The 26,635-nt window shown below is 38.0% G+C and overlaps 1 protein-coding gene across 7 annotated transcripts in view; it reads left to right on the top strand.

The window, feature by feature from the left end:
• DPH6 (diphthamine biosynthesis 6) overlaps nucleotides 1-26,635 on the top strand; it is a 380,184-nt gene that overhangs the window by 315,359 nt on the left and 38,190 nt on the right. For all 7 annotated transcript variants that reach the window (XM_039533241.1, XM_039533240.1, XM_039533239.1 and 4 more), the window contains one exon: nucleotides 2,695-3,100. In XM_039533241.1, coding sequence (XP_039389175.1) covers nucleotides 2,695-3,100 — 406 coding nt within the window. The remainder of the gene's footprint in view (nucleotides 1-2,694; nucleotides 3,101-26,635) is intronic.

The raw sequence follows: 26,635 nt of genomic DNA, 5'->3' as shown, positions 1-26,635 counted from the left end.
ATGCTAAAGCAATTGCTATATGTTTGGTATGGAATTAGACTCCACTATCGTTAATCTAGAAGTAAGTGCATTTTTCATGTAAACAGCTCACGAGGGTCAAGCAGCAGAGACTTTTCTGTGGAAAAATGGTTGTCAATAACTTTGTGAGTGAATTTTGAAATAAAGTGCCTCTAACCTGTCATTATTCCTTCCTCTCGAAGTCGAGAGTGAGTGGATGAAAATTGAGCATGTGAATTGAAGGCAGGGTGAGTGTTATGGCCTTATCGACTTCAGGTAAAATGACTGTTTTAACTTGTTATTATTTTTCCATTCATAGGTCAGGCAATGTACAGAATTACCAGTATAGACTGTAGTATAAGCAAATTGGTATATAAAAAAGGTATTGTCAATAAACACAAAGGAGAAGAAAAGTGAAAGCCACTAATATCAAGAGTACTTAATGTCTGATCTCTTAAAAAAAATGAAAAAAGCTATTGACCAGAGAGAAAATCTAAAACTTGTTTAAATAAAAATTCATATGCTCAGAAGACAGGTAAAAGTACTTTATTATTCCTTCAGCACAATACTCCTTGGGGGGATATATATAAAAAAATAAGATTTACTTTCATAAACAGATTCATTTTTATTTAACAGGTTTCATGTTTGAAATGTGTTAGGAACACATACATACATAAGATGGTACTACTCATTTGGGCCCCGGTTCAGGAAAGCAGTTAGGCACGTGTGGAGAACTGGGAAATATCTGTATTATTTTTTATATATCTGTTGTATGTCTTTGTGTGCTTGTTTATATTGGCTGCTTGCTGTGGAGTTAGATCAAAAGAGGTTGTTAAAGAAACCAAGCAAGAAAAGTAGAACAGTGGCCTAGATAAGGAGCATCTCAACAAATTCTCCAACACAGCAGCGTGGTGCATAGCCTTGAAGAGGTGGCTCCTTGGCACCACCCTAGTGACATAGATGTTTTGCCAAGGATGAAAAGAGAGTGATCTAAGGACCCCAGACCTAGAAAAGGGAACAAAGTTGAGTGAGTGGCCAGAGATTGCCCAGGGAGTGTAAACGAAAGCTGACAGGCTAGGATGGGAATAACCAGAGAGAGCATGTTGTAAGCAGTACATCTGTTTCTCCCAGCCAGAGATAGGGGTTAGCAGGGCTGAGGAGCATTTACAAAAGCTGGCACAGAAAGATTAAGGTATAAGAGCCATGTATATAGTAGGTCTTCTGTTGTTTTTTCTCCTTTGCTCTACATACTTTGTACCTTTGGGGAATGAATAAATGATGCTTTGTTTTGAAGATGCTACTTTTGAGTCACTTTAATCAACTTCCTCATCACAGGTCCCTGGAGTGGAAGGGTTTACAGGTGTCAAAAGCAGCTGGGCTTCTCATGTTAATGCAGTTGGGAAACAAGGGAACTGCTGCATGGTTCCACTCAGAGTGAGGTGCAGGAAGCCAGATTTGTCACCTGAGAAGTGCACATCAGAGGGACTAAAAGGGGTCTGAGGCATATTTCACTCTGTAACTGTGACAATATATGTAACTTAAGCCCATGCTTAACTTTAAGGTTGTTGGAGGCTGAAGTATGCCATTCTGAGTTTCTGTTCAGGTTTTAAAATCTCAGAGCATTATGTTGCTATCCTGAGGGAGCTGTGCTGTGAGAAGAAAAGGGATAGAAGGTGCAGGGCAATACCAGCAGGGCAGTCTCTCCAGCTGCCAATCCCTGGATTAGTAAAAATTCAGAACAAAGTTCTATATGAAACCCTTAACTGTTAGATTTAAAAGGGTGCAGTTTCTCAAATTCCTCCCCTCATTCCCATAGGAAACTTTAGTGAACATGCAGTGTTCCCTTCCCACAGTTGTTACCATGGTACAGTAAAATTTAGCTTATAATTTTTACAGGGCTTGTAGGGAAAGTAAGAAGCTAAATATTATCCCAGTTCTTGTTTGCCATTATTAAATACAGCTCACGGGCACAGCAGTTGGCTTGCCAAGTAATGTAAGAATAACCTCAGACCTGCAGGGCAGTGCAGGCTGAGCTTTGTCACTAGGGAGAGGCTCTCACCCTTTAGAAAGCTATGTTCAAGACATGCTGCTTCTCAGAACAGCCTATGTCATTGGTAACCAAATTTGTTTCATGGAACATAAGTATTGTGCTCATTTATTTCCATGGCCTTAGTGGCACCATTAACATTTCTTACATTCAAAGAATATGACTGGACAAATGTCACATTACATGATCTGTTTTGCTGTTCTTTGATTCCTGTCTATTGTATAAGAATAAGCATAAAGTTTGTTAAGATCAGTACTCCTCCTTTGAATGACAAAGACCTAGTAGGAGGCTAAGGTTGGGAAGATGAGCAGGTATTAGCTGTTAAACTCATAATTGCTTAAGATTACTTTCTTAGTAAGACAGATTGCAGAACAAACCAAAGCGTCCTTGATAACAACACTGAAGTATTCATATAAACACAATGTGAATATATCATAGTATACACACTGTATTTGTTTTAATATACATAACGAAATACGAGTCATTCCTTTCACTTTAATGTTTAATATGTTTACTATTTCTTTATAGCTTTGCCAGTTTTATAAATTAAATTCTCATGGTGCAGGTTCTGTGAGGACGTATAAAAATTCTATTTCTTGTGGTTTTTTCCTTTCCTTGCTAATGCCCAGGATATTTTGTTTAATTTTTAGGCCGAAGATCCAGAGATGTACAGTGATGTAGCTGCAGTCTGTGGAATGCTAACTGTGGTCGTGGTTCCCCACCTACCCAGAGATGCACTCATTGAGTGGCATGTCATTGCAGTAGTGGATGATCCACCAAAAAGGAAAAGTTTTGTGATGAAGATGTTGTCAGAGGGCTGCCAAATTGTATGTGAAGCTGTGGAGTCCAGTTCTGCATCTAGTGCATCTATCTCATTATGCCTAAACTTGATTTCATCATCTGCTTCGTCAGTCGATTTAGATAGGACTCTTCATGATATGGTTGCTGTGTTTAGACAAGCTGTCGAGAAACTTTCAGAAGGTTGCAGTGCAATTCCCTTGTGTTTTAGAACTTTCTACAGGAAGGATAGTTTTGATGCTGGAACACTACAAGCAGGTAAGACTATTGTTGGGAGGAGGGGAATATTTGTTTACCTATATATAAAGTTTAGCTGGAAAAGCACTTGTGAAGAGTAGGCATGATTAGGGTATGAATGTTCCTTTTCTGACCACCAGCCATATTACCACTTAGCAAAAAAACCATTAGCCTGGCAAGAAATCTAGCAGCCCAAATAGACGACAAAAACAAAAATGAGTCAGACTCTGGAAGGATGAATCTTCTGTCTAAAAGTCTTTGAACAGTTTAATTACCAAGCATTCGTATTGCTGATCATGTAGAGCATAGCTGGTAATTTCCAGATGCTAGCAGGCAAAAATTATTTAGAGCAGAAACAAGATTAAAATATAAAAATAATGAAAAAATGTCAGTTTCTCTAAGGTAGAGAATAGTGGTGAGTGCATGGATGTCTTTAAATGTGGACTGAGTGTTTTGTCAATCAGTGGCTTTAAAATAGACCCGTCTGAAGGGATGAACGACAGCTGAGCAAACAAATTTAGTATATTGTTTGAATCATTAATGTTTGTTGCAGAATTAGAACGCTCTAGAATGTCAATCCTCTTGCAAAGTAAAGAGAGCTCAAACCAATAACAATATTATAACTATAATTTATCTCCTGTGTCATGATGTCTAGGGTCTGTGCTATGTTCAGTTAGAGAAAACAGTTAGGACTTGCAACTGCACAGACACCTCTTTCATTTGACAGGCCTACAAAATGTTTAAAGACCTAATCCTGCTCTTATTGAAATCAACAAGAGCTTAGCCATTGACTTCAACAGAAGTATAGTAGAACCTCAAAGATATGAACACCAGAGTTACCCACTGAGTGGTCACTCAGACACCATGTGAAACCGGAAGTAGACAGTAGCAGAGACAAAAAAAATAAGCAAATACTGTACTGTGCCTGTACTGCATCTGAAAGGTAGGCACATGTGGGCTGCCTGTCCCCACCCCCACACATAGCGCAGTCTCTTACAGGAAGACACTGGGGCTGCCAGACCAAGACAGACAGCCAGGAGCAGGAGGGAGGGAGACGGGCTGCTTTTACCACACACAGCCCTGGCCATGAGAAGATGGGCTGTTCCCCCCCATCTCTCTCACACACACTCACTCACTCACTCATGCTGGCACTGAGTAGGAAGTTTTCCTGCTGCTTAAAACTGACCTGGAGTGTCAACTGCTGGATCTGGATCCCGAACTGTGCTTTGTTCAGAGTTATGAACATTTCAGAGTAACGGACAACCTCCATACTGTAGGATCAGGCCCTTAGTCTATATCCATCTCTTGCACGCATACACACACAAAGATATTTGTAAAACCACTAATGATCCATATTAATTAGCTGACATAAAAGCTAGCCCTCAAAGATCCTACTTTTTTTTTACTTAACCTGCAGCAGTTTTTGAAGGAAATTCAACTTGGCATTGTTTAATAGATTTAAAATACAAGAATAGAAAGCGATAAAAAATGTGGCATAAAATAAGCATGCTTAATCCAGGAAGCAAGAAATGAACATATAGCCTGACAGAATGTTGTTGTTCTACTATGCCTTGATTGAGAGCTAAGAAAAAGCCTGATTAAAACATTTTCCTAGCATGCGATTTACATTATCCTTTTGCCTGCTTCCTCCCTGATGCTTCACAGGGCATATAATAATTACTGTGGAATAAAGTACATTTGCCTTATTTCAGTCTAGAATTGAGCAAAATGTATAACTAGATGGGATGGGGGGAAATTTGACTGTTTGGTATTTTATGTTATGCTAATAGCATGGGTATAGAATGAGTCATCATGGTTTTTATTTATTCATTCATCCTTGGTTCCTTTTAATTCTCTCTAAGGCCCTAATGACCATTGTCATTATCATCATTGGTAAGAAATGCATTCTTGTGAAAACGTAGTAGGCATTACATTTACAGCCAGCACTAAATTACCAGTAAAGAATTTAAAAGGAAACTTCACCCATGTTGCTTAACACTTCTGTTCAAAAAGTTCATATGGAGAGAAGACACACTGTGCAATGTATCTGAAAATAAAGTTTCCAATAAAATGGCTACTGATGAGGCTACTCTTTCTGTTAGCTACCATTCTGACAGTGTACTGTAGACCCCAGATACGAGAATTTTTAAACCAGTTTCCTTTCTGCTGTAATGAAGGATCAAAATCAGAAAAAACATCTTTAATACAGCATTAAGGCACAACAAGGGGCATGGTTAAGTACTCCATTAAAATACATTCTGGGTGCATTGTGAAGAATAAGGTCTCCAGTGGAGTTGCTTCAGCCTCTCCAGGGATACTAATGGACCACTAAAATACCCCCTGGAGCCTCTTCATGCTATTATTATATAGCTCATGAAATATAAATTAATATAAATTTTATATATTCTGACTGTCAGTTTTGAAACAATGTTTACAGTATTTTACCTATGTAATTCTGCATATCGAAGGGGTCAAACATGTAGGAAGAAAAAGAGTATGAAATCCTTTTTTTTTTCCTACTGTTTTCAAACCTTTTTTATTGTTTTCCCAACCTTTTTATTATTTTTTTAGATTCTATAATTCGATGACAATTTAGATTATTAGTTTTTGAGATTGTGCTGTTAAAATAATTGTCAAATTAGTTGAAGTCTTGTTCTTGATAGACATACACTAATAAATAGGTTTTTACATAATTTTTTTTAGCTTGACTGGTTATTAGGTTCTAGGAACTTTCCACTTATACTTTATTAGGGTCATACCTTGCTTTGATGTCACTAGAGTAACAGTCATGTGCTTTTGCCTTTTATGCTGCCATATTTGGTGAAACTTAACTATAGGCTTTTTATAATTAGTAAAGCTAGCTTTTGTTGCTGACTCTGTGTTGTTGACTTTTTAATTTAAATGCTAGTCCACCACTTGAGATTAAAATACATAAGAGATTCAACTAGTGCCTTGCTAACTTACTATAGAAACACATTGCCTTTTACCTTTTTTGACTAAAAAATAGAACATTCTTCTTTAAGTAAGTATGTGTCAGTGTGCATCCCATTGTAAGTGTGCATGAGCCTCAGTGCTCACAAGACTGGAAACTTTCAAGTAGTAGTGTCTGTTGGGTCTACACATTTACCTTGTGCCTCTTCATGCCCCCATGTGAGGGTATAAAGGACAGAGCAGCATGATGTTTCCTTGCAATTCGAAGACTGTGGCAGCGAGATGGAACCTGGCGCGTATCCAGCACATTAGTTCTTAGCTTTGGCTAAACTGTCTACAAACCTTCTGATTTTCTTCAGAACTCCTTTGATTACCTTTATATTCAACCTCAACCATCCTATTGACCCATTTTAACTGAGTATCAATGACTACACCCCCCTGTTGATGCCCCCTCCTCCTTAATGTGGCAGACTTGAACCTGCAGGTTTAAAGCCCTGTCCATCCTGCAATGGACTAATCCCCTTCAAAGGGAGATTAGTTTTGGGGAATCACACATACCTAGCAGATGCTCAGTATACCTGTCATTTTCTGTTAGAATGCGTAAGTTGAGAAACACAAGGCTGAAACTCCATCTTCTAGAATCATAGAATCATAGAATCTCAGGGTTGGAAGGGACCTCAGGAGGTCATCTAGTCCAACCCCCTGCTCAAAGCAGGACCAAACCCAACTAAATCATCTCAGCCAGGGCTTTGTTGTCAAGCCTGACCTTAAAAACCTCTAAGGAAGGAGATTCCACCACCTCCCTAGATAACCCATTCCAGTTCTTCACCACCCTACTAGTGAAAAAGTTTTTCCAATGTCCAACCTAAACCTCCCCCTCTGCAACTTGAGACCATTACTCCTTGTTCTGTCATCTTCTACCACTGAGAACAGTCTAGATCCATCCTCTTTGGAACCCCCTTTCAGGTAGTTGAAAGCAGCTATCAAATCCCCCCTCATTCTTCTCTTCTGCAGGCTAAACAATCTCAGTTCCCTCAGCCTCTCCTCGTAAGTCATGTGCTCCAGCCCCCTAATCATTTTTGTTGCCCTCCGCTGGACTCTCTCCAATTTATCCACATCCTTCTTGTAGTGTGGACACAGTACTCAGTACTGGACACAGTACTCCAAATGAGACCTCACCAGCGCTGAATAGAGGGGAATGATCACGTCCCTCGATCTGCTGGAAATGCCCCTACTTATACAACCCAAAATGTAGAACAATCCGTGAAGATCTCACCAGAGCCTGAGGAAACAATTCCAGGATCCTGTTAGTGGACAAGCCATCATTATCCAGCACTCCATCCAATAAATACACTACATCTAAGACCAGTGCAGAAAAGATGGCGCTGAGAAAAGAACAGGCACCGAAGCTGGCATCTACACCCTCGATGTCAAAACTGACATCAAAGGGTGCACTGACAGATGTCACTTCAGTAGCCTCCCATAAGGAGAGACAACGCAAAAGCTTGGAGAGAAATCTACCAGTGCCACAAGGCATCAAGGGCTGGAGGGAAGGAACCACCTATGGTGTTCAACACCGTGTTGAAACCAACCCTGGCTGTGGACTGCCTCCCACGGCATTGACACCAATCATGGAAGACAAGCTTAGGAGAGAATAAGAACACTCACTCATGCTAAAGTGCCTCCTGGTACCGGTACAGGCCCCATTATCGACAGTGCCATTCACATTGGTGCTACCCCTAAAAGAGATCTACTGCTCTTCACCATCAATGGGCTATAAGTTCTCCCCATCTTCAAGCACAAAACTTCTCCTTTCAGAGAGGTTTGCCAGATTCCCCTACTGGTATAAGCCACCACCAGCATGTCAAGACAGGCACTGAACTGGGTACTAAATTATCTGATGAGTTCACTTGGCAGCAGCATTGGCATGTCATACTCCAGTACAGTTGTGCTTGATCGTCTCACGGTCAACATTATCAAAACTCCCTAGTGTCTTCCTTCATATTTGCCTTCTGGTTCAGGATCCAGCTCCCTCATGGGATCTCAGTTTTGTCCTCTATGGAGCCTCTCTTTGAACGACTGTCACCATGTCTGTGCACCACCTTATCACAAACTGTCCTTTCTAGTCACCATCACTTCAGCTCTGAGAGTCAGTGAACTCCAGGCTCTCATGGCCGGAGTGCCCTACACAGTTTTTCTTTATGAACAACATGGTGCCTGAGACTGCACCCCAGTTCAGCCCTAAGGAGTTTTCAGACTTTCACCTAAATCAATCCATTATCTTGCCAGTCTTCTTCCTGAAGTTGCATTTGATGCCAGGAAGGAAGAAACTGCACAACCTGGATGTATCCAAAGCTTTACTGTGTTACCTTAATGAGCTATTTCAGCTGTCTCCTAGCCATTTTGTGGCCATTTCTGGCCTGTCAAAAGGCCAAACCATCTTGTCCCAGAAAATTTCCAGATGGACCATGGAGTGTATTTCCACTGTTAGCTAACTGGCAAACCTCTCTCTTCAAACATTAAGGCACACTGCACCAGAGCACAGGCTGCATCTGTCACCTGCTTCATACACATTCTGATCTCTGAGATTTGGAAGGTTGCAACATGGACTGACACACTATGGCCTTGTGAAACACTATGCCCTTGAGAGGTGCTGGAGCAGACACCAAGTTTGGGAGAGCAGTACTTCATTTCCAGTTTGATTCATCTGATGATCCTCACTCCCACAATCCTGAGGGTATATGACTTGCCATTTACCTACAGTGGGCTCCACATTGACACACACTTGAAAAACAAAGAACTGCGGTTCTTCAAGGTGTTGTATTCAGGGTGGATCCCATGACTCACCTTCCATCCCTGCTTTTCAAAGTCTTCATTTACCATAGGCTTCAAACTGCAAGGGAACTGAAAGAGAGTTGTGGTGGGTCCTCTTTTTATGACCTCATATGGGAGGTCATATTCTAACTAAATTCTAACATATTCTATTCTAACTAAACATTGCTGTGTTTCTATATATTGATGGGCTTCCATTGGTAGCTTTTGGGATAAGAGGGAACACTCCACAGGAGACAAACGTAATAACCATACTCTATTGTTCCATTCCTGAGGTTAATTCAGTAGTTGGCATCAGCAGACTTTTTGGTGAGCTCAGAACCCCAATGCATTGTCCATTCTATGAGGAGATAAGTGTGGACATGAAGGGAAAGAAAGATGCTTTACTTAAGTAGAACTTGAAGACCTTGAGGCAAGGAAAGGAACACCACCAAAGATCTTCTCAAATGAGATGCTGATTAAAAGAGTGTTTTTTTGGTGCAACAAATTGCAGTGTTCATTTGAACCAGTCCACGCAAAGTAGAGCAGCCTGTTTGCAGCTGACAAAGTAAGATGGGAACTGAGAACATGTGCACTCTCTGTGTTGTAACAGATTACTGGAAAGTATTATTGCCAGTGTTATTGATGTCAGAAGCAGCTAAAGGTTTGTGATGCAAATTTGAGAAAGCTAGCATTCTGTCAGCCTAAGACCAAATGTAAAGTTTTATTAAACAAAGTGTACTACTGATGGTGAACTTCTCAGAGGCAATCCCTCATAACATATGAGAGCATTATAGGCACCGTGCTGAGACCACAGGACGTGTTAGAAGTAGGAGGATTAGATTAAGCTGACATATATACTTAGTAAGATGCTGTTAAGCCTTTAGAAGTCTTTAACATAAATTTGACCATTTCTTTCTTATGCTCATTTACATACACATTAATATAAACATGTCAGGATGATTTGCCATTCCATCCGGTAGACTAGATTATACCTCAGTAGAGGAGTGATGAATGACCATAATTCACACCATTAGCATTTCACAAACCTTGTTCACACACTCTACGCAAAATACTTTTGAATCTTTAATAGGAAGTGCATAAGGTCTTGCATTTGCTAAAACATCGTGTTATATAATGCTGATATTTTAATACTATAGAAAAAAACGGGGACACAATAAGACAAAAGAGAATATAAATCAAAGTGTAATTTGGTAACAGTATAATATTAATAAATATGTGCTCAATTTTAAAGTGTGATTCTACTCTGAAAAATAACTCTGGAATAAAAGGACTTTTAGATGTCTGTTTTTATTAAATCTCAGTTATTCCCATATCAAACTTGCAGTGTGCAAGAAAACTAACCACCAACTCTGCTATTTCATCCTGGAATCTGAAAGTCCAGCCATAGTTTTTATGACTTGTGCATCATTTCCGGTGACAAAAATTCTGCAAGATGTATTCTGTCATTGGTTACACATGTGTACTGCTATTTTCTTCAATAAGGTCTGAGACCCGTATCTCAGAACATGAATTGTACCTGCAGGTAGAACTTAGTTAACAGTTTTGTTGATGATTTTGGGTGAGTCATAATACAGTACGGGACACTCTCTTATAACTGTTGGTCTTGTAGTACTGACAGCAGTGAAGATTAATACAAACTTTTTTTTTTTAACTTAAGTAAATTGGTCACTGAATACATGCAGAAGCCAATTGGTTAAGTAACAAGATGTCATTATTGCCTACTCACTTTTCAAAGTAGTACTACACTTTAAGCTGAGACTATATGTAATTTTGTCAACACTTTTCATAATGGTCTATGTCTGCCTTCTCATAGCATATATTGTCCTTTGGGAATAGTACAGAAGGAATAAGGGGGCAAGGTTGATCACCAGAAATCCACTCTGGCAGCAATTTGCTTTTTTTCTATTTTGTATCTTATATGTATTTGACTGGGCATTGTGTGTTAGAAGAGAATTAAGAAAAAAAACACCATGTCATTATTGAGATATTGAAGTCATAACAAGTACTGTGACCTGACAACTAGTACTTTGGCAAGTCATCTATTCTGAAGCACTTTACAAGAGATCAAAATAATCCCAACCCCATTTTTTCTCCCAGGTTTTTGAAGATATACTTATGGAAAATTCAGTTGGGATACTGCCTACTGGAGCTAGCAAATAACGTGTTACGTTGCCATGTTCATTTCTAACCTGACATGATAATGACCTACAAGAAATAAATATAATATATTGCTTCTAAACTGGTGGTTTTCCATCAGATTAGATGCACAGCATTGAGCTAATTCAGATACTATAGCATCTGAGCACAATAAGTTTCCAATATTTTATGGATGATGCGTTCTTTAGGGAATCATAGTGGATAAAACTAAGAGTAATGAGAGGAAGTTGAGCAAAGTTACAAGGAAAGATTTTCTTTAGGGCATGTCTAGACAGGGACACTTTGTGAATTAAGCTAAAGCATTCTAAGACCACTTTACTTCTGAGTGAGTCATTGAGTGTTAAATAATGCATGTTAAATTTACATCTTCAGTTAATTCAGTTTAACTTTCCTGAGTATCCCCGTTTAGACATACCCTCTGTGAAATAGTTTCTGGAAGGAACTGGGGGAATCTCCACCATTTATAGCCCCAGCCTACAAACACGAACATGCTTCACTTTTCTCAAAACATCTAAAAAGAGAAAAAATAAAATATTATGCAATTTTTGTCCACACAGGACCTGTATTACATGTGCCAGATTAAGGGGAAATGAGAGTGTAACAGTTATAGTGGCAGAGAAAACAGCAAATTTTTTGGGAGATTTAAGTATTGTCACTTTACTAGATATTCTCAAAATCTTTGATAACTGAAAGGGAAGGTGAAAACTTGTCAGAGTATAAAAATAAAGAAATGCATCATCACCTTCAGATATAAAAGAAATACTCAATATGTGGACGTTTGATATCTTGCTGAAAATATTGAAGGTTGCATGCTTTCTATGTATTAAAGAATTATCTTAGCTTAAGACTCCCATGAGCATCTGTTTTGTTCTTTTTGTTGATATACCGGTATGTATAGGGTCTGTAGATGCTGCTGGAAATCAAGATAGGAATCCTATTATGTTAGGTTACATACAAAACAGCTAATTATTATACTAAAAATGTGCTCCCTGCCATGAAGAGTTTATAGCTAATACACAAGACAGGCAAAAGCTGAGGGAAAAAAATACAGCATTTCAACCTACAAGCAGGATAAATACTGTGATGCTTACCAAATGGCATGTTGGTTCCACATTTTTTTAAAGTTTATTTTTCTATATTTCTCCTTGTAATTTTTTAAAGTATGTGGAGGTAGGATGGTGTGGAGGAGAAAGGGGACAGTATAGAGAAGATGAGAAGAGGAAAATGAGAGGATGATAGGAGCACAGAGGGTCAAGAGAGTGAGGCTGCCAGGTAGGTAAAGGGACAAGAAAAGGTCAGAACAAACCTAACACTGAGTCTAAACTGAAAAAGTCAGTCTGAGGAAATCACCAATCCCGGAGATTATGTGCTCTGTGTCTGCTTCAGTTGCTTCTGCTAAAACGGTATCTCTTTGCTCTTAGGCTGACTCCATATTAGGAGCTGCTGCTTTTACTTTCCATAAGTCTATTATGTCTTAACTGCAGAGTTAACTTGGGCTCTTACTTGAGTGTTGCCCCTAACCTTCCTCCACACATAAACCTCTTACATGAGTTTAGTGGTGCTTTCAACTCAGGCTAGCTGGTTTATGTGGGACTATAAAATAAAGCTGGGGTGCTGCTTTCAGTCAGGCTGGTAACTAGCTAACTTTGCAAAATTACAAGCATGAGGAGTATGTCTTCTAAAACAGGGGTTCTCAAACTGTGGGTTGTGAACCCTCAGGAGGTCACAAGGTTATTACATGGGGGCCATGGGCTGTCAACCTCCACCCCCAAACCCCACTTTGCCTCCAGCATTTATAATAGTGTTAAATATAAAAAATAGTCTGTCAATAATTCACATGATTAACTCTAAAATAAAAATCATTATTAAAAAAATTAATCGCAATTAATCACACTGTTAAATAGAATACCAATTGAAATTTATTAAATATTTTTGGATGATTTTCTACATTTTAAAATATATTGATTTCTATTACAACACAGAATACAAAGTGAACAGTGCTCACTTTATATTATAATTTTTATTATAAATATTTGCACTGTAAAATAATAAAAGAAATAGTATTTTTAGTTCACCTCATACATAGCGCAATCTCTTTATCCCTTTATTAGCTACATAGCAGCACTCAAAAACAAAATAATGTAAAACTTTGGAGTCTAAAAGTCCACTCAGTCCTACTTCTTGTTCAGCCAATCATTAAGACAAACTAGTTTGTTTACATTTATGGGAGATAATGCTGCCTGCTTCTTATTTGTAATGTCAACTGAAAGTGAGAATAGGCATTCGCATGGCACTTTTGTAGCTGCCGTTGCAAATCTCGTCCCTCTCAGATTTTGGAAGGCACTTCAGATTCTTAAACCTTGGGTAGAGTGCTGTAGCTATTTTTAGAAATCTCACATCTCATATTTTAGAAAGATGGTACCATCTTTGTGTTTTGTCAAATCTACTGTGAAAGTTCTTAAAATGAACATGTGCTGGGTCACCATCTGAGACTGCTATAACATGCAATATATTGCAGAATGTGGATAAAATAGAACAGGAGACATACAATTCTCCCCCAAGGAGTTCAGTCACAAATTTAATTAATGCTTTTTTCTTTTTTTTTTTCTTTTTTTTAACAAGCATCATCAGCATGGACACATGTCCTTTGGAATGCTGGTTGAAGCATGAAGGGACATATGAATCTTTAGCACATCTGGCATATAAATATTTTGCGATGCCGGCTACAATGGTGCCATGTGAACGTCTGTGTTCACTTTCAGATGACACTGTAAACAAGAAGCGGGCAGCATTATCTCCTGCAAATTGTAACCAAACTTGTTTGTCTGAGTGATTGGCTGAAGTAGGACTGAGTGGACTTGTAGGCTCTAAAGTTTTACATGATAAAGAGATTGCACTACAGTACTTGTATTAGGTGAATTGAAAAATACTATTTCTTTTGTTTTTTACAGTGCAAATATTAGTAATAAAAATAAATATAGAGTAAGCACTATACACTCTGTATTCTGTGTTGTAATTGAAATCAAATATATTTGGAAATGTAGACAAACATCAACACATTTAAATACATTGTATTCTATTATTAACAGCGTGATTAATCGTGATTAATTTTTTTAATAGCATGATTAATCGCAATTAATTTTGTAATCACTTGACTGCCCTAATTTAAAAGTGTTTTAATTTAAGGGGAGGGGTCACACTCAGAGGCTTACTGTGTGAAAGGGGTCACCAAACAAAAGTTTGAGAACCACAAGCTAATGTGAAAATAATGTTGTTAGATGTTCAAAACAAAGTACATGGGATGCTACTCTGCCAAGAATCTAAGTAACATATATGTGTATTATTTGTTCATTCACAACTAATCCTCTGTACCATAACAGAAAACACACATTCAAATACGCAGAGGGCTATAGGCCCACCCACAGATCTAGATAGCATATTCAAATAGGTAACATAGGGGAACAAATAAAAGGAAGGATGCTTCAGAAGTAATTCCAGGGGCTCAACAGCTCTAGTGGCAGCTACAAGAAGTTCATGGAGGACAAACTAGAGGCTTTAACTCTCCCCAATCATCCTCCAGTATGATGAGCAGGGGCAAGAGATTCAGTAGCACTAGAAGCAGCAGTGACTGGGAAGATAAAGAGGGAAATTTGTCCCCCACTAGCCTTCTCCAACATGGTTGAAGGGGCCCAGATGCTCAGTAGATCCAGTGGCAGTAGCCAGGAGTGATTCTTTTATACTCTCCCCGTTTCCCTGGTCTCAGGCCTCAGCACAGGCAATTAAAGCCAACATTTTTTTTCCTTGATTAGCAATGAGATCTTAATCAGTTATTAATTTCAGTCAGAAAAGGAGCCACTAAAGGTTTCTAGAAGAAGGGTAGTGGGGTTTGAAAATATTTGTGCCTACATAGCACCTCCATCAGACTTGTGTTAAAGTGCTTTACAAATATTAATGAATTCAATCTTACAGCATCCCTATGATGTAGAAAAATATTATTACTTTCATTACACAGATGGAGGAAGTGAGACACACAATTTGTGACTTAACTAAGATCATGAAGGCTATTGGAGAGCCAAGATTAGAACTCACGGGCTCAGTTGTACATGTATAATTCCCTCTGAATGGGCATAACACCTACTGAAGTTAGTAAGATTTGTGCATGTGCAACTGATGGAATGATCAAACCTCATCTCCTGATTCTTTCCCATACCTCTGCCTCAGCCATAAGAATCATAAAAGTCAGAGATGGAAACGTCCTACAGGTATCTGAAGTTCCAATCCAGCTCCTAGCCAATGCAGAATGTTCCCTACAGCATATTTTCTATTTATTAATGTCCAGGCTAGTTTTCACAGTCCTGAACAATAGGGCTCTTCACCTTCCCTTAGGAAACTATACCTATCTCACTGTTAGGACATTTTTTCTGAAATTAAGATATTAAGCCTAATTTCTTATTTTATTAATTTCATCCCATTACTCCTAACTATAACACTGCATGTCACCCAAATACTCTATATGTTTGTTGTTTACGCTCCTCAAATAAGATAAACCCCTCCACCCCAACACACACACATTATATTAAAGCTATACATATTTAACTTGTTTCATCTTTCCTTGGCCACCGTTTTTGGTACTGTTCTCTGGACTTACTCCAATATGTCAGTATCTTTTGGTAATGAGTTATTCGTTATTGTCATGCATTACTGAATGCAATATTTGCTATATTTTATATTAATGAAGTGTAAGGGACAGTTTATAAAGGCTACAAAATCAGTGTTAGAAATGTGGCTGGTTTGTAACTGATTAACTTTGCCATCACCAGCAAATGATGGAGAAATGGGAAAAATATGTGTTGTTGTGACTAAAGTATATAATTTGGTCAGACAAAAATATTGTAAATGTGTCATAATGCAGTCTGAAATAGACTGTGAAAACAGAGCTTGGTTTTCTACCAAACCCTATTAATTTAGGTTAAATGGGAAATTTGGGAAACAGTTGCCAAACTTGAAGAAGAAAATTCATTTTTAATTCCTTAAGCTTCCTGTTAAGAAAACAAAGAATTTGCCAAGTATACTAGTTGAGGCATCAGTTCTCTGCTGCTGTTCCAATAAACAAACAAATAAATAAATAAATAATAACAGGCTAAAGTAGTACTTGGGGAAACGAATCATGCTATAATATATGTAATCAATTAGGAAACATTGACTTAATCCACTGTGATGTTTTGAAATGATGTTTTAAAAAGGTGAAAGTAGCAAAATTTAGTCCTGGGCCACAGAAAGTGGCTTAGGAATCTTGTTATTACTGCCCAAAAAGTGTCCAATCAAGAAACTTTAGATATTAAATTAAATGGTTGTTAATGCTGGCAGTTGAAACTTTTTACACCTGTTTTTAAGGTTGTACTCTTATTTCATCTACCAAAAGTCATTTTGTAACATATTTTTAGAAAAGTGTCTCACATAGAGTTATGGGGGAAAGGATTGTTTAAATTCATTTTTATGTTTACTACCCTGAATTTTGTAAAATTATTTTTAAATTAATATTAACAGTTGGCTGAATTCTTGTATGAACATATTTTTGCCTATGATGCAGTTGTTTAAATGTATTAGTTCTTTCTTTAGAGCATAGGCCCTCTGTTCTTTAGTTTTGCAAGTTTTATGTTCCAACTGTGCAGCTGCCAGAAAGAGAGATCTCCAACTGCCTTATGCTGCTCAGGGCCAAAGCCAGACTTCAGAGCCAGAAGCCATGGTGAGAACTCCTAGTTGTGAAGAGTAGACCAGCATTTGTCACTTGAAGGTGATGATATTGCAAAGTCTCATACCACAAAAGTCTTGGCCTAAACTTTAGATGGAAATAAAATCTTTTAATAGACTTGCCCAGTGATTAGTTTGAGATGACACCTTTTATTCTTGATCTAGAATATTAACAAGATATTGATGAAGACATATTGAAACTACTGTATAACTCTCCATGTTGTTTTTAAGATCTCTGTTAATGAAATCAGAGATACATTTATAATCTACTTCATTCCTCCATAGTATTTTCATAGCTGTGTGTCAGGTTTTGTAGTCTGTTTCCAAGCAATTCACAGAATTCACTTTTGTGCATAAAATGTACTTTTTAATTCCCCAGTTCATTTAGGCTATTACCTTTATGTAATTGGATCCATGTCAGTAAGGCACCTGCAGATATACACAATTTTTATAGAAACAGCCATAGATCATAATGATGAATTTCTAGGTTTGCTACCATGTAGGAAACTGGTTTTGGAACAGCTTTAGGATGTTTTCTCCTTAGGCAATTGGATACTATATTTTTCAAGGAGGCCAGTCATTTTCTGTGGTGACCTTGGCAATGCTTGATGCTATTTGACCTTATATCTCAGCAGTAATGTGGACCCCTCAGAAGTAGCTGACTAGTGGGTGAAAAGCTTCAGTGAGGGTGCTCAAAATGATGGAATAAAAATCTGCTTCCTTATACAATAGATTGTAAGAAAATTGGTTTTATATTAGCCAGAAAAGAATCTGGGTAATACAGTGTCCTTTAGAAAAATAACTTTGATGTCTGAAAGTTACACAGATACATATATATCAGTGCATGCATTAACTACAGATGGCTTTGTAGCATGCCAAAATGAGGGCTGAGAAGCTTTCTTTCAGTGTGGTATTAAGACAGCACCAATATTTAAACATCATATAACAAGTTTTCAGGCAGGAAAACTTAGCAAAATTGTGTGGCATATAGGTCTCCACTATAGAATAGTCTCCATCCATCCAGAAATCACAGTGCCTCTTGCCTAACATTCTCAGTGCCTTTGTGAATTACATATCAGGCAGGGCAAAACATTCATTAAATCCTTCCCTGAGACTAGCTCACCATGCCCCCACTATGGCTCAGCCTATGCATTTTTGGAGCCTCAGCATATTGAAAAAAAAATCTCTTTGCATATGTCCATAGTTGACATGTGTCACTTGAACCAAATCATTCTCTGTATTCTTTTTTATTGCTAAGGGCAGTTATCCCAGTGGTAGGAATAAGCTACAGCATTGAGTACAAGTAACAAGCTGTCTGACAGACTCTCAGAATGCACATTGTTACACTGAGGCATGCTTATGAGGCAAAATAAATGGAAGAATAAAAGTAAACTGTCGATGTTGCATAATAGAACAGAACTCAGGATTACACTGCCAACTGGTACCAACACAAATAATAAATTAAATACTTTACAATAGGGACTGTTATAATAGGAGAGTGGATCACATGTACGTGGATAGGTGAGGAAGAATGAAAAAAATCTTCAGTGCACCTACACCTCTCCAATATGACAACGTAAGCACATGACTTTAATGGGTCATCCAGCATTGTTGCCTGGCTACTGGTAGTCTGTCATCATTTACAATTAGAACCATCATTCTTAGGTCTGGGCAATCTCTATCCCAGTAAATACTGGCTGAATCCTACATAACCTACTCTAACCACTCTTCGGTACTGCTGATTGATAGCTTAGGGTGTCATTTGGCACCTGTGGTGACTGACAACCACAGAAATCACTCAGGCCCCTTTACCTGACTGACAGCAATGTACCGGTATACTGGGAAATTGATAGTGTTACCACTTGGCTTTGGGGAGTGGACCCAAAGCAGCCACCACTGCAAATCTACTTTCCCTGTGGCTGAGGAGAGTAGTAATCAGCTTACTTTATTGCTATTATTCAAGCATATCTATATTTCTAGCATCTTGTTTATTCTTATGAAAACATACGCAGAGGTTTGAATTTGAAATTTAAATTGTGAAGTTCCTTTTTGTTGCTACCACTTTCTTAAGACTTTGGGAAAACAGCAGCTGGAAAAAGGCCTGAAAGAAAGCACTTTGTATGTATCGTCTGAGTTTTGCAAGTACTATACAGCAGCTCTGATTAAAATCTTTTCCATTGTGCAGTTATGTAAGGGTTTGGGGTTGTTGGTGGGTTTTTTTTTAGTTTTTGAAGCACCTTTGAAAGCCACACTCTGAGTCTGACTCAGAAGAAGATCTATGAAAATTATGTTTACCATCCATATAAGTACTGCAATTTTGTTCTACCACCTCCAACCCTTTTAACAAGTATTTGTTGTTCATTTATTCGTTCGTTCTTTCTGTCTTTCTTTCTTTCTTCCATTTATCTTCTATAATGCAGGCATTACATCAACAAAAAATGCAGAGGAAAAATAAAAGTTTTTGCCATGTGAAGTGTAACTTTTAAGCTGTGAAAATAGCTTTAAGTAACTACCAAGAGAGCTGAAGATAAAGTATTTTGCTATTGTCACAGTGCTTGAGAGTTGGCTTTATGTAACTTGTATGGTAGGACCCATACATTCCTAATTCTTTGTAAAGTACTAGTGAATTCAGATTTAAAATAGTCTGTGGTAATTGGGCATTATAGCAAAAGTTACTATAATTACAAAGTCAAGCAATGAAGTCTTATTTTGTTAGTCTCCTTGGCCTTTTCTCTGCTTTTCTAGTCATGCCTCAAAGCTGCTGTCTGGAAATCTAATGAATAGATCTAATTTACCAACCACTGTAGCAACAGCAGTGGTGTCTTGATCCAATCATAATGTGGTCCTTTAAATTACCTTTTTAGTGCTTCTGTTTGCGGGATTGTCTAATAACTATATATTCTAGCATGTATTTAACAGTGAAACGTGTATATACACAGAGTTCATATAATGTGAAACAATCAAATTTAAGAAATGGTCTTTTTGTCTTTAATAACTTTTTAATTTTTTTCTCACAATAAATTAAATTTACCCTACTAAAATTATAACAATATGTAAATATATTTTAGAGATATTTATATAATACAGCCAGTTAGAAAGATACCTATATAATGTCTTATTTTTAAAAACGGGAGCTATTTGGATACTTAAACATTAGTTCTTCGAAGGAGCAGAGGTCAAAGGGTGGTTCCACTGTATGTTCTTGAAGTTCTGTGTGTGCGTTTCATTGTATAAATGCATTTACAGCCTGCCATTCTTGATAAGCTACTCATTGCTAGTTTACATTTATTCACGACTCAATATAGAAAAAGGAAGAATGATCCCTCTGAGGAATTGCTTTCTAAGGATACTTCCTTAGAAATCTCCCCTTCCCACTCCTATGTGTTGCTCAGAAATGAGGCTAAAGAGGCAAAAGACTTGCTCGGCTTCATGGCTCACCTGATAAGGCAATGGGAGAAAAGTATATGAGACAAAAAAGATACCTCATGCCTTGGTTCCTGAAAAGAACATACTGTTACATTTTGAGGGCAAATCAGACACAAAAATTGGGACTTTTTCCTGTTCATTAGCCCTTTTTAGAACTGTGCGATATTCCACATTTATGTTTTGAGCATTTTTTGTCTTGAAAGGGAAGGATTTTCACAAAAGATCATAAAAATAGCCCCATCTTGGGGAACCACACATCTGTGGTTATTATTCACTATTATTTTGGCTTCTTTACTTTGTCTATTTGACAGCACGTTCTGGATAGTCTGTTTTCCCTGTTGTGCATGTGGATCTTTATGCAGCAAGGGTGGTGAAATTAAGTTTTAAAAAATAAGAAACTGTGGTTGCAAAACCACGAAAATTAATGACAGGTCTCGAGGAGTGTAGGTCCTGAAATTTCTTGTAACTAATTTTTTCTAAATTGACTAGGTTTCAGATTGACAGAATCTGTTTAATTCAAACAAGTGATTTAACTCCACAATGTATGTGGTTTGAAAAGCCTTTTAAAACTTTGAATAACAATAAATGTTTTTACAAGCTGATACTTTTTCCAAATGCCGAGCAGCTGATGTACCAATATTCAGTTTTAAAAAGTCACTTTCCCAGTTGTCTGAAAAGAGTGAACATTATTTTTTTATATAAAAATGTTGTTCATCCTTGACATAGCACAAAAGAACTGTATTCACCTTTTCACTTAATTCCATCTTGTATCCATTCCAAAAGCAAATGTAAGGCTACAGTTATAAACTTTTTCTACTGTATCTCTCATGACCAGCTATGTTTGCATAAATAGCCCTTTTCTATTTAAAAACATAAGAACAGCCATACTGCATCAGACCAAAGGTCCATCTTGCCCAGTATCTTGTCTTCCAACAATCGCCAATACCAGGTGCTTCAGAGGGAATGAACAGAACAGGTAATCAACAAGTAATCCATCCTTTGTCGCACATTCCCAGCTTCTGGCAAACAGAGGCTAGGGGCACCATCCCTGCCCATCCTGGCTAATAGCCATTGATGGACCTAGCCTCCATTAATGTATCTAGTTCTTTTTTTAACCCTGTTATAATCTTTGTAAACTGATTCCAGAACACCAGACTAGACTCTCAGGTGGAGAGATTCAGTTTTTAGAATTTGAACAAATCTAGTCCTATTCTGTATCTGCAGTATTTTTTAATGTTAATGAAAAGGTAAAAGCATGTCCGGCCCTTAGGTGGAGGCTGCAGTTCCCGGCCAGAGGGAGCTGTGGAGCCGGGGGTGGGTGCAGCACACACAGCTTCCCTGATCACTCCTGCGCCTAGGGGCCAGACATGCCAGCCGCTTCCGGGAGCTGTGCAGAGCCAGGGCAGGCAGGGAGCCTGCCTTAGCCCCTCTGCACCGCTGATCGGACCTTTAACAGACTGGAGCCGCCACGGTCCCTTTTCGACCAGGTATTCTGGTTGAAAACTGGACACCTGGCAACCCTACAGTGGGAGCTTTCCCACTGACTTCAGTAAGGCCACAATTATCACCCTTGGTAGGCAGTGAGAAGAGTGTTTTAGACAACTTGTTGGAGTAAGAGACTCCATTCCAGTCATGGGAGTCCAAAGCACAGAAGAAAGCAACAGAGTGCAACAATCAAAATTATGCCAAACTGGAATTTGACTGCCTGGAATTGTACTGTATAGAACATTAGAAATTATTGTTAAAAACACTTGGATGTAAACAACCAACAGGAATGCCATTTAATTGCTAATATTATGTGAACAAAATATCTCAGCCTATTCTCTGTCATGAATGCAGCCCACTCTCACAGCAGCTGACTAACACTTCTTATTGCAGTATTCAGTATTTAAACTAAAAAACAAATCTTTCCTACAGTAGTGTTTCCAAAGAAGGGAATAATTTAAGTGTCAATGTTCATTTTCTTACTCATTTCCATGGGGTGTGCAGATTTGTCCCTCTTTCTTTGCTTGTTTCTTTGTCTCGGTAGAAACTCATAAGTGCACAATTAGAATTATCATTGGGCTGTGATATTTCTGCAAGTGTAAAACCAGTGTGTCTCCAGGGTCCAATACGTTTCATGATGTTTAGAGACACTTGAGGTTGAGGCAAGTTGTTACTATTATGGAGTTAAATCATTTATATTATCAGTAGACTTGTCTCTCAAATTTGCAAATTTTGTAAGATTTCTTCATTTAAACTTTCATATACAGTTATTGTCTGATTCTGGGAGGATGGCACTAAGGTGAGGCTTACTACGTTTCTTTAGATAATCAGAAGGGGAAAACTGTGTTGCAGAAATGCAGTCTACTCCTTAAGTACACCTCTGTTAGTAAATGAAAATCAGTTTCTCCCAAAGACAGGAAGAGAATTGCTAACCTTTATCAGAAACTAGGCCTTAGGTAAATAGGCATAACAAGTAGATCCTTCATGATGAAGTGACTTGACAAAGCCATCCATAGTACTTCCTCTCCTCTTACCCCTGCAGCTAGGCTAGTTTCCCTTTGGCAAGCCATAAATTCATCATGAGTGTGATTTTAGCCCTTTATTGAACCAGGTTTTTGAACATTACTGAACTCTAAGTATTCTTGGTTTGTGGGGTAAATATCTAAACTAGAACATCTCTTTCAATTTTAGCAGAGTTTTCCAAGAGTTTCTTTCTTTCTTTCTTACTGTACTCTATTAGCATTTCTATCTTGCTGCAAGTTTGAATAGACTCAGTAGATATTCCAGACCTTAATTCTTGGTCTGCTGTTTCTCAATGAGTGGATTTAGAAATGCCAGGTATAAAGTTTGCTGAATTACTGAATAACTTTCATCCATCATAATATATTGGTTTGAAACACCTATGACACAGTCAAGGTGTTTCTCGTACTTACAAATTTTGTTATGAATTACAGATGTGTGGTTGCTCAGGACTCTTAAGAGATATTGGCATCACTATTAGGAAGGAAAATTAGACTTTTAATGGGTTTGTGCAAGTTTTCATAGTGTACTTCCAACTAAAATAACTAGGACATTTCACAGATTTGAATTTTTTTTCGCAGTTGTATTATTCCATTGTATGTCTGAAATGTGAGGATTTAAATCTGATCTTCTTGTTGCTTCCTGCTGCAGTAGCCACTTCTCTCTACAGTCTTTCCATCAAATCCATCTGTATTTCAGCAAGTGACTTTTAAACACTTAATGTTTTTTTCCCTTGGTGTGCTTTTGTCATATACAGCAGAATTCTTTCATTTGTAGTGATATTGTTCCACTTGTCTTGGTTTGGTGTTTCTTTTTGTCAAATCAGTCAAGGCCAGAAAAGGTTCAGCATATATTGTCTGAATAGGTCACAAATGGGGGGGAAAAAACATTTTGTTGAACTGAAATGGTACCTTAGTGTCTTGAAAGAGAACATAATAGAACTTGAGAAGAGAGGGTTTTTTTTATATATCTTTGTATAGTGTTAAAAGCTAATGCAGGGTATTTTCAAAAGCACAAAGGGGAGTTAGGTGCCCATGGGAGTCTGGTATGCATAAGGCCCTAAGTGCAGTAAAAAAACATGGTTCCATTGGGAATGGAGAGGCAGGGTGTAAAGTGGGCACATAAGAAAATCTTTTACCCCCCTCCTCAGGTCACAGTAGCTCACAAAAGGGAAATCAGAGTAACTGTACATCTTCAAAGCAAACTGCCACTGGAGGATACAGCAGCTGTAGAATCAACTACAGCCCATGGGCGGTAGTGGCCATAGAGCCCAGCCGATGGGAGTGGAGTATTCTGCCTCATTGAACACCAGAAAACAGCTCTGCACAAATCCCATTTTCTTAGGCTTGCACAGAGGAACAGTTTTGAACCTAAGAAATTGAAATTGCAAATGTTTGCTGCAATATATTTTTAGCTCTCCAGTGAAATGTAATATTTATTTTTTCTCAGCATCTCAGCTTAGCAGTTCCCTAAAGTGTTATATATTTTACATGGTGTCCTCTTACCTGGCATCTGAGTGCCATGATTTGTGTAGTTTTCATGAAAAGGTATGCAGACATAAGAAATGCACTTTTCATCTTATTATTATAGAGGATTTTTTTCCATCACAGTGAACCAAAATTAAAACTTCTCTACAAAAATATTGAAATAAGAGATAATTAGAAGGCGCTCTGTGAAAGACGTGGTGAATTATAATTCACAGTACCTAAGAGTGGCCTTGAGTTTTGTATAGTAGCCTGTGAACTCACTGGGCCAGAATACCACTTCATCTCAGGTGTTTGTATTTTTTTAAAAAATAAATAAACTTGTCATCATGTTCAAGGCTGTAAAATTGCTTCCCTCTGCCACTGGGCTGCTTCCATGGGATGGTGTAACCTGGGTTTCACTGCCAGTAAAGTAAAGATAGGATGGAATTGGGAAATGAAAAATTAATTCTCCTCAGCCAGGAGTACTATTTCCAGAAGAAACAACAGACAAGTATGTTGAGCACTTTTGTGTCTAATCTTTACAACATACTGCACTGTCCTTAACGACTGTCACTGCAGGGAAGTTTTCTGATGAGGAAATATTCCAATTTCGCTCCACTCTATTATCTTTAGTAAACAGACATATAATATCTCATTTCACAATTGGGGGGAAGTATTTACCAGCATAATCCACGTTTACAAGTATGTTATCTTTCTAAGTCTTGTTGACCATTTGGGTGGTCAAATATCTTGCCTTGATATCAAAGCACTTCATAGATACTAATGAAAGAAGTCCCCTTGAGGTGAGTATAATTATCCCCATATACTCACAAGGAAACTGCAGCACGGACAGGTTTGCTGACTTGCCCAAGTTCACACAGAATGTCAGTGATAAAGGATAGGCTTTATTTTTACCTATAGCGCACGTTGACTTCAGCGGATGTTGTGGATACTCATCATCTCTGAAGTTCAGGCCCTGTTCTTCAGAAACAATAGCATTTAGTAAGAATAGATAAACAGAACATTGAAGTTGTGTAGTTCATTTAAATGCTCATCTTGTCATAGAAAAAGAGGTATGAGATCAAGTCTGTTATGAGATTGCTCTTCTCTTAGACACTAGTTCATCATTTTAGAACTGTCAAAGGGTCTTGTCACTTCCAGATTTTTATGAAATGCATGACTAATTGTATGTAGCCTCAGGCATTTACATGTATACAATTACATGTATAAAGATAAATGTATACTGTTCCATCTGATTAATCCAATATTTTTTCTGTATTAACCACATAGTAATGAGTTCTGAATGCTCTTGTTTCATATTACATACTGTAGCACACCTGCTGTGGCTTAATCAAGCTTTTCGGCCACTCTAGATGGCTCAAATTATAACAACATCAGAAATAATCAGAATCTCTGTCTTCAGATTAGATTGGTATTTTATTTATTTTTCTTTTAAATTTGAATCATTTGACACATGAGCATGTATTATGAATTGATTTTCTTTTAGCTGTGATAATATGAAAATCACTAACTCTTGCTCCTACACATCTAAACGTCCAGAAACAGAAATCTAGGCTGTTTAATAGTGCTTTCACTAAAAGTACTGCTTGTCACTTTAGGGCTTAATTCGTTCAAAAATACTGTATGTGGGAGATCTGCAATTTCTTGCAGCTATTAAGCTTTCATTGCAATAAGAAACATGCTATGTAATACTACCTGGATATTGGGGGTCATGTTATATTGACTGCCCTGGAATAAAGCGATCATGTGGTGAGTGTTATAAAATGGTTTCAGTGGATTTTAGATTGATTGGCCACTAGACATGAGTTATTTTGTAGTAACACACACTGGTTGGAACTCATTATCATTTTTATCTTTTTTTTAAGATGTTGTTTTATATGAGTATGCTACAGAACAGGCTTTAGGGCAGCGCAGAAGCTTGCAGCATATCAGTCATCCCAGCCCAAAATTGATAGTTACTCTTAAAGCAAGTTCTTCTTCCTTGTTGTAGTTCGTTGTTTCCATCTTAAAAATAAAATTTTCTTCAAATGTTTTTTTTTCTTAAGACAAGTTTTCCCTCCAGCTGCATCTGTTTCAAAAAGTGCATTCATGTGGGCTTACAAGGTCTGTCTATACAGCCTGCAAAAGCAAACCTCCCAGCCCGGGTACTTGGGCAAGTGCAGTAAAAGTAGTTCTGTAGACAGTGCTTTGAATTTGCAGGTCAGGCTCTGAAGCCTAGGGACAGTGATGGGCTCTACCTATGCTCCAGCCTGAGCCACAACTTCAAAGCACTGTCTGCACACATATTTTTACAGTGCTAGCCTGAGCACTGCCTGTCTGAGGGAGGCTCCCTTCTGTGTGCTGTGTAGACACACCCACAGTATCTTCAAGTTGGTATTTTTTAGCACAACCATAGGCTCTCTAGGTACCTTCAATTATGTATCTTCACCTTTAGAATGCATATGTTTCAAATCCTTGTCTTCCA

Source organism: Mauremys reevesii, linkage group 4 (genome assembly GCF_016161935.1).
Source record: "Mauremys reevesii isolate NIE-2019 linkage group 4, ASM1616193v1, whole genome shotgun sequence".
In the NCBI taxonomy this organism is placed as follows: Eukaryota; Metazoa; Chordata; order Testudines; family Geoemydidae; genus Mauremys; species Mauremys reevesii.
This window is presented reverse-complemented; position numbering and strand designations above follow the sequence as displayed.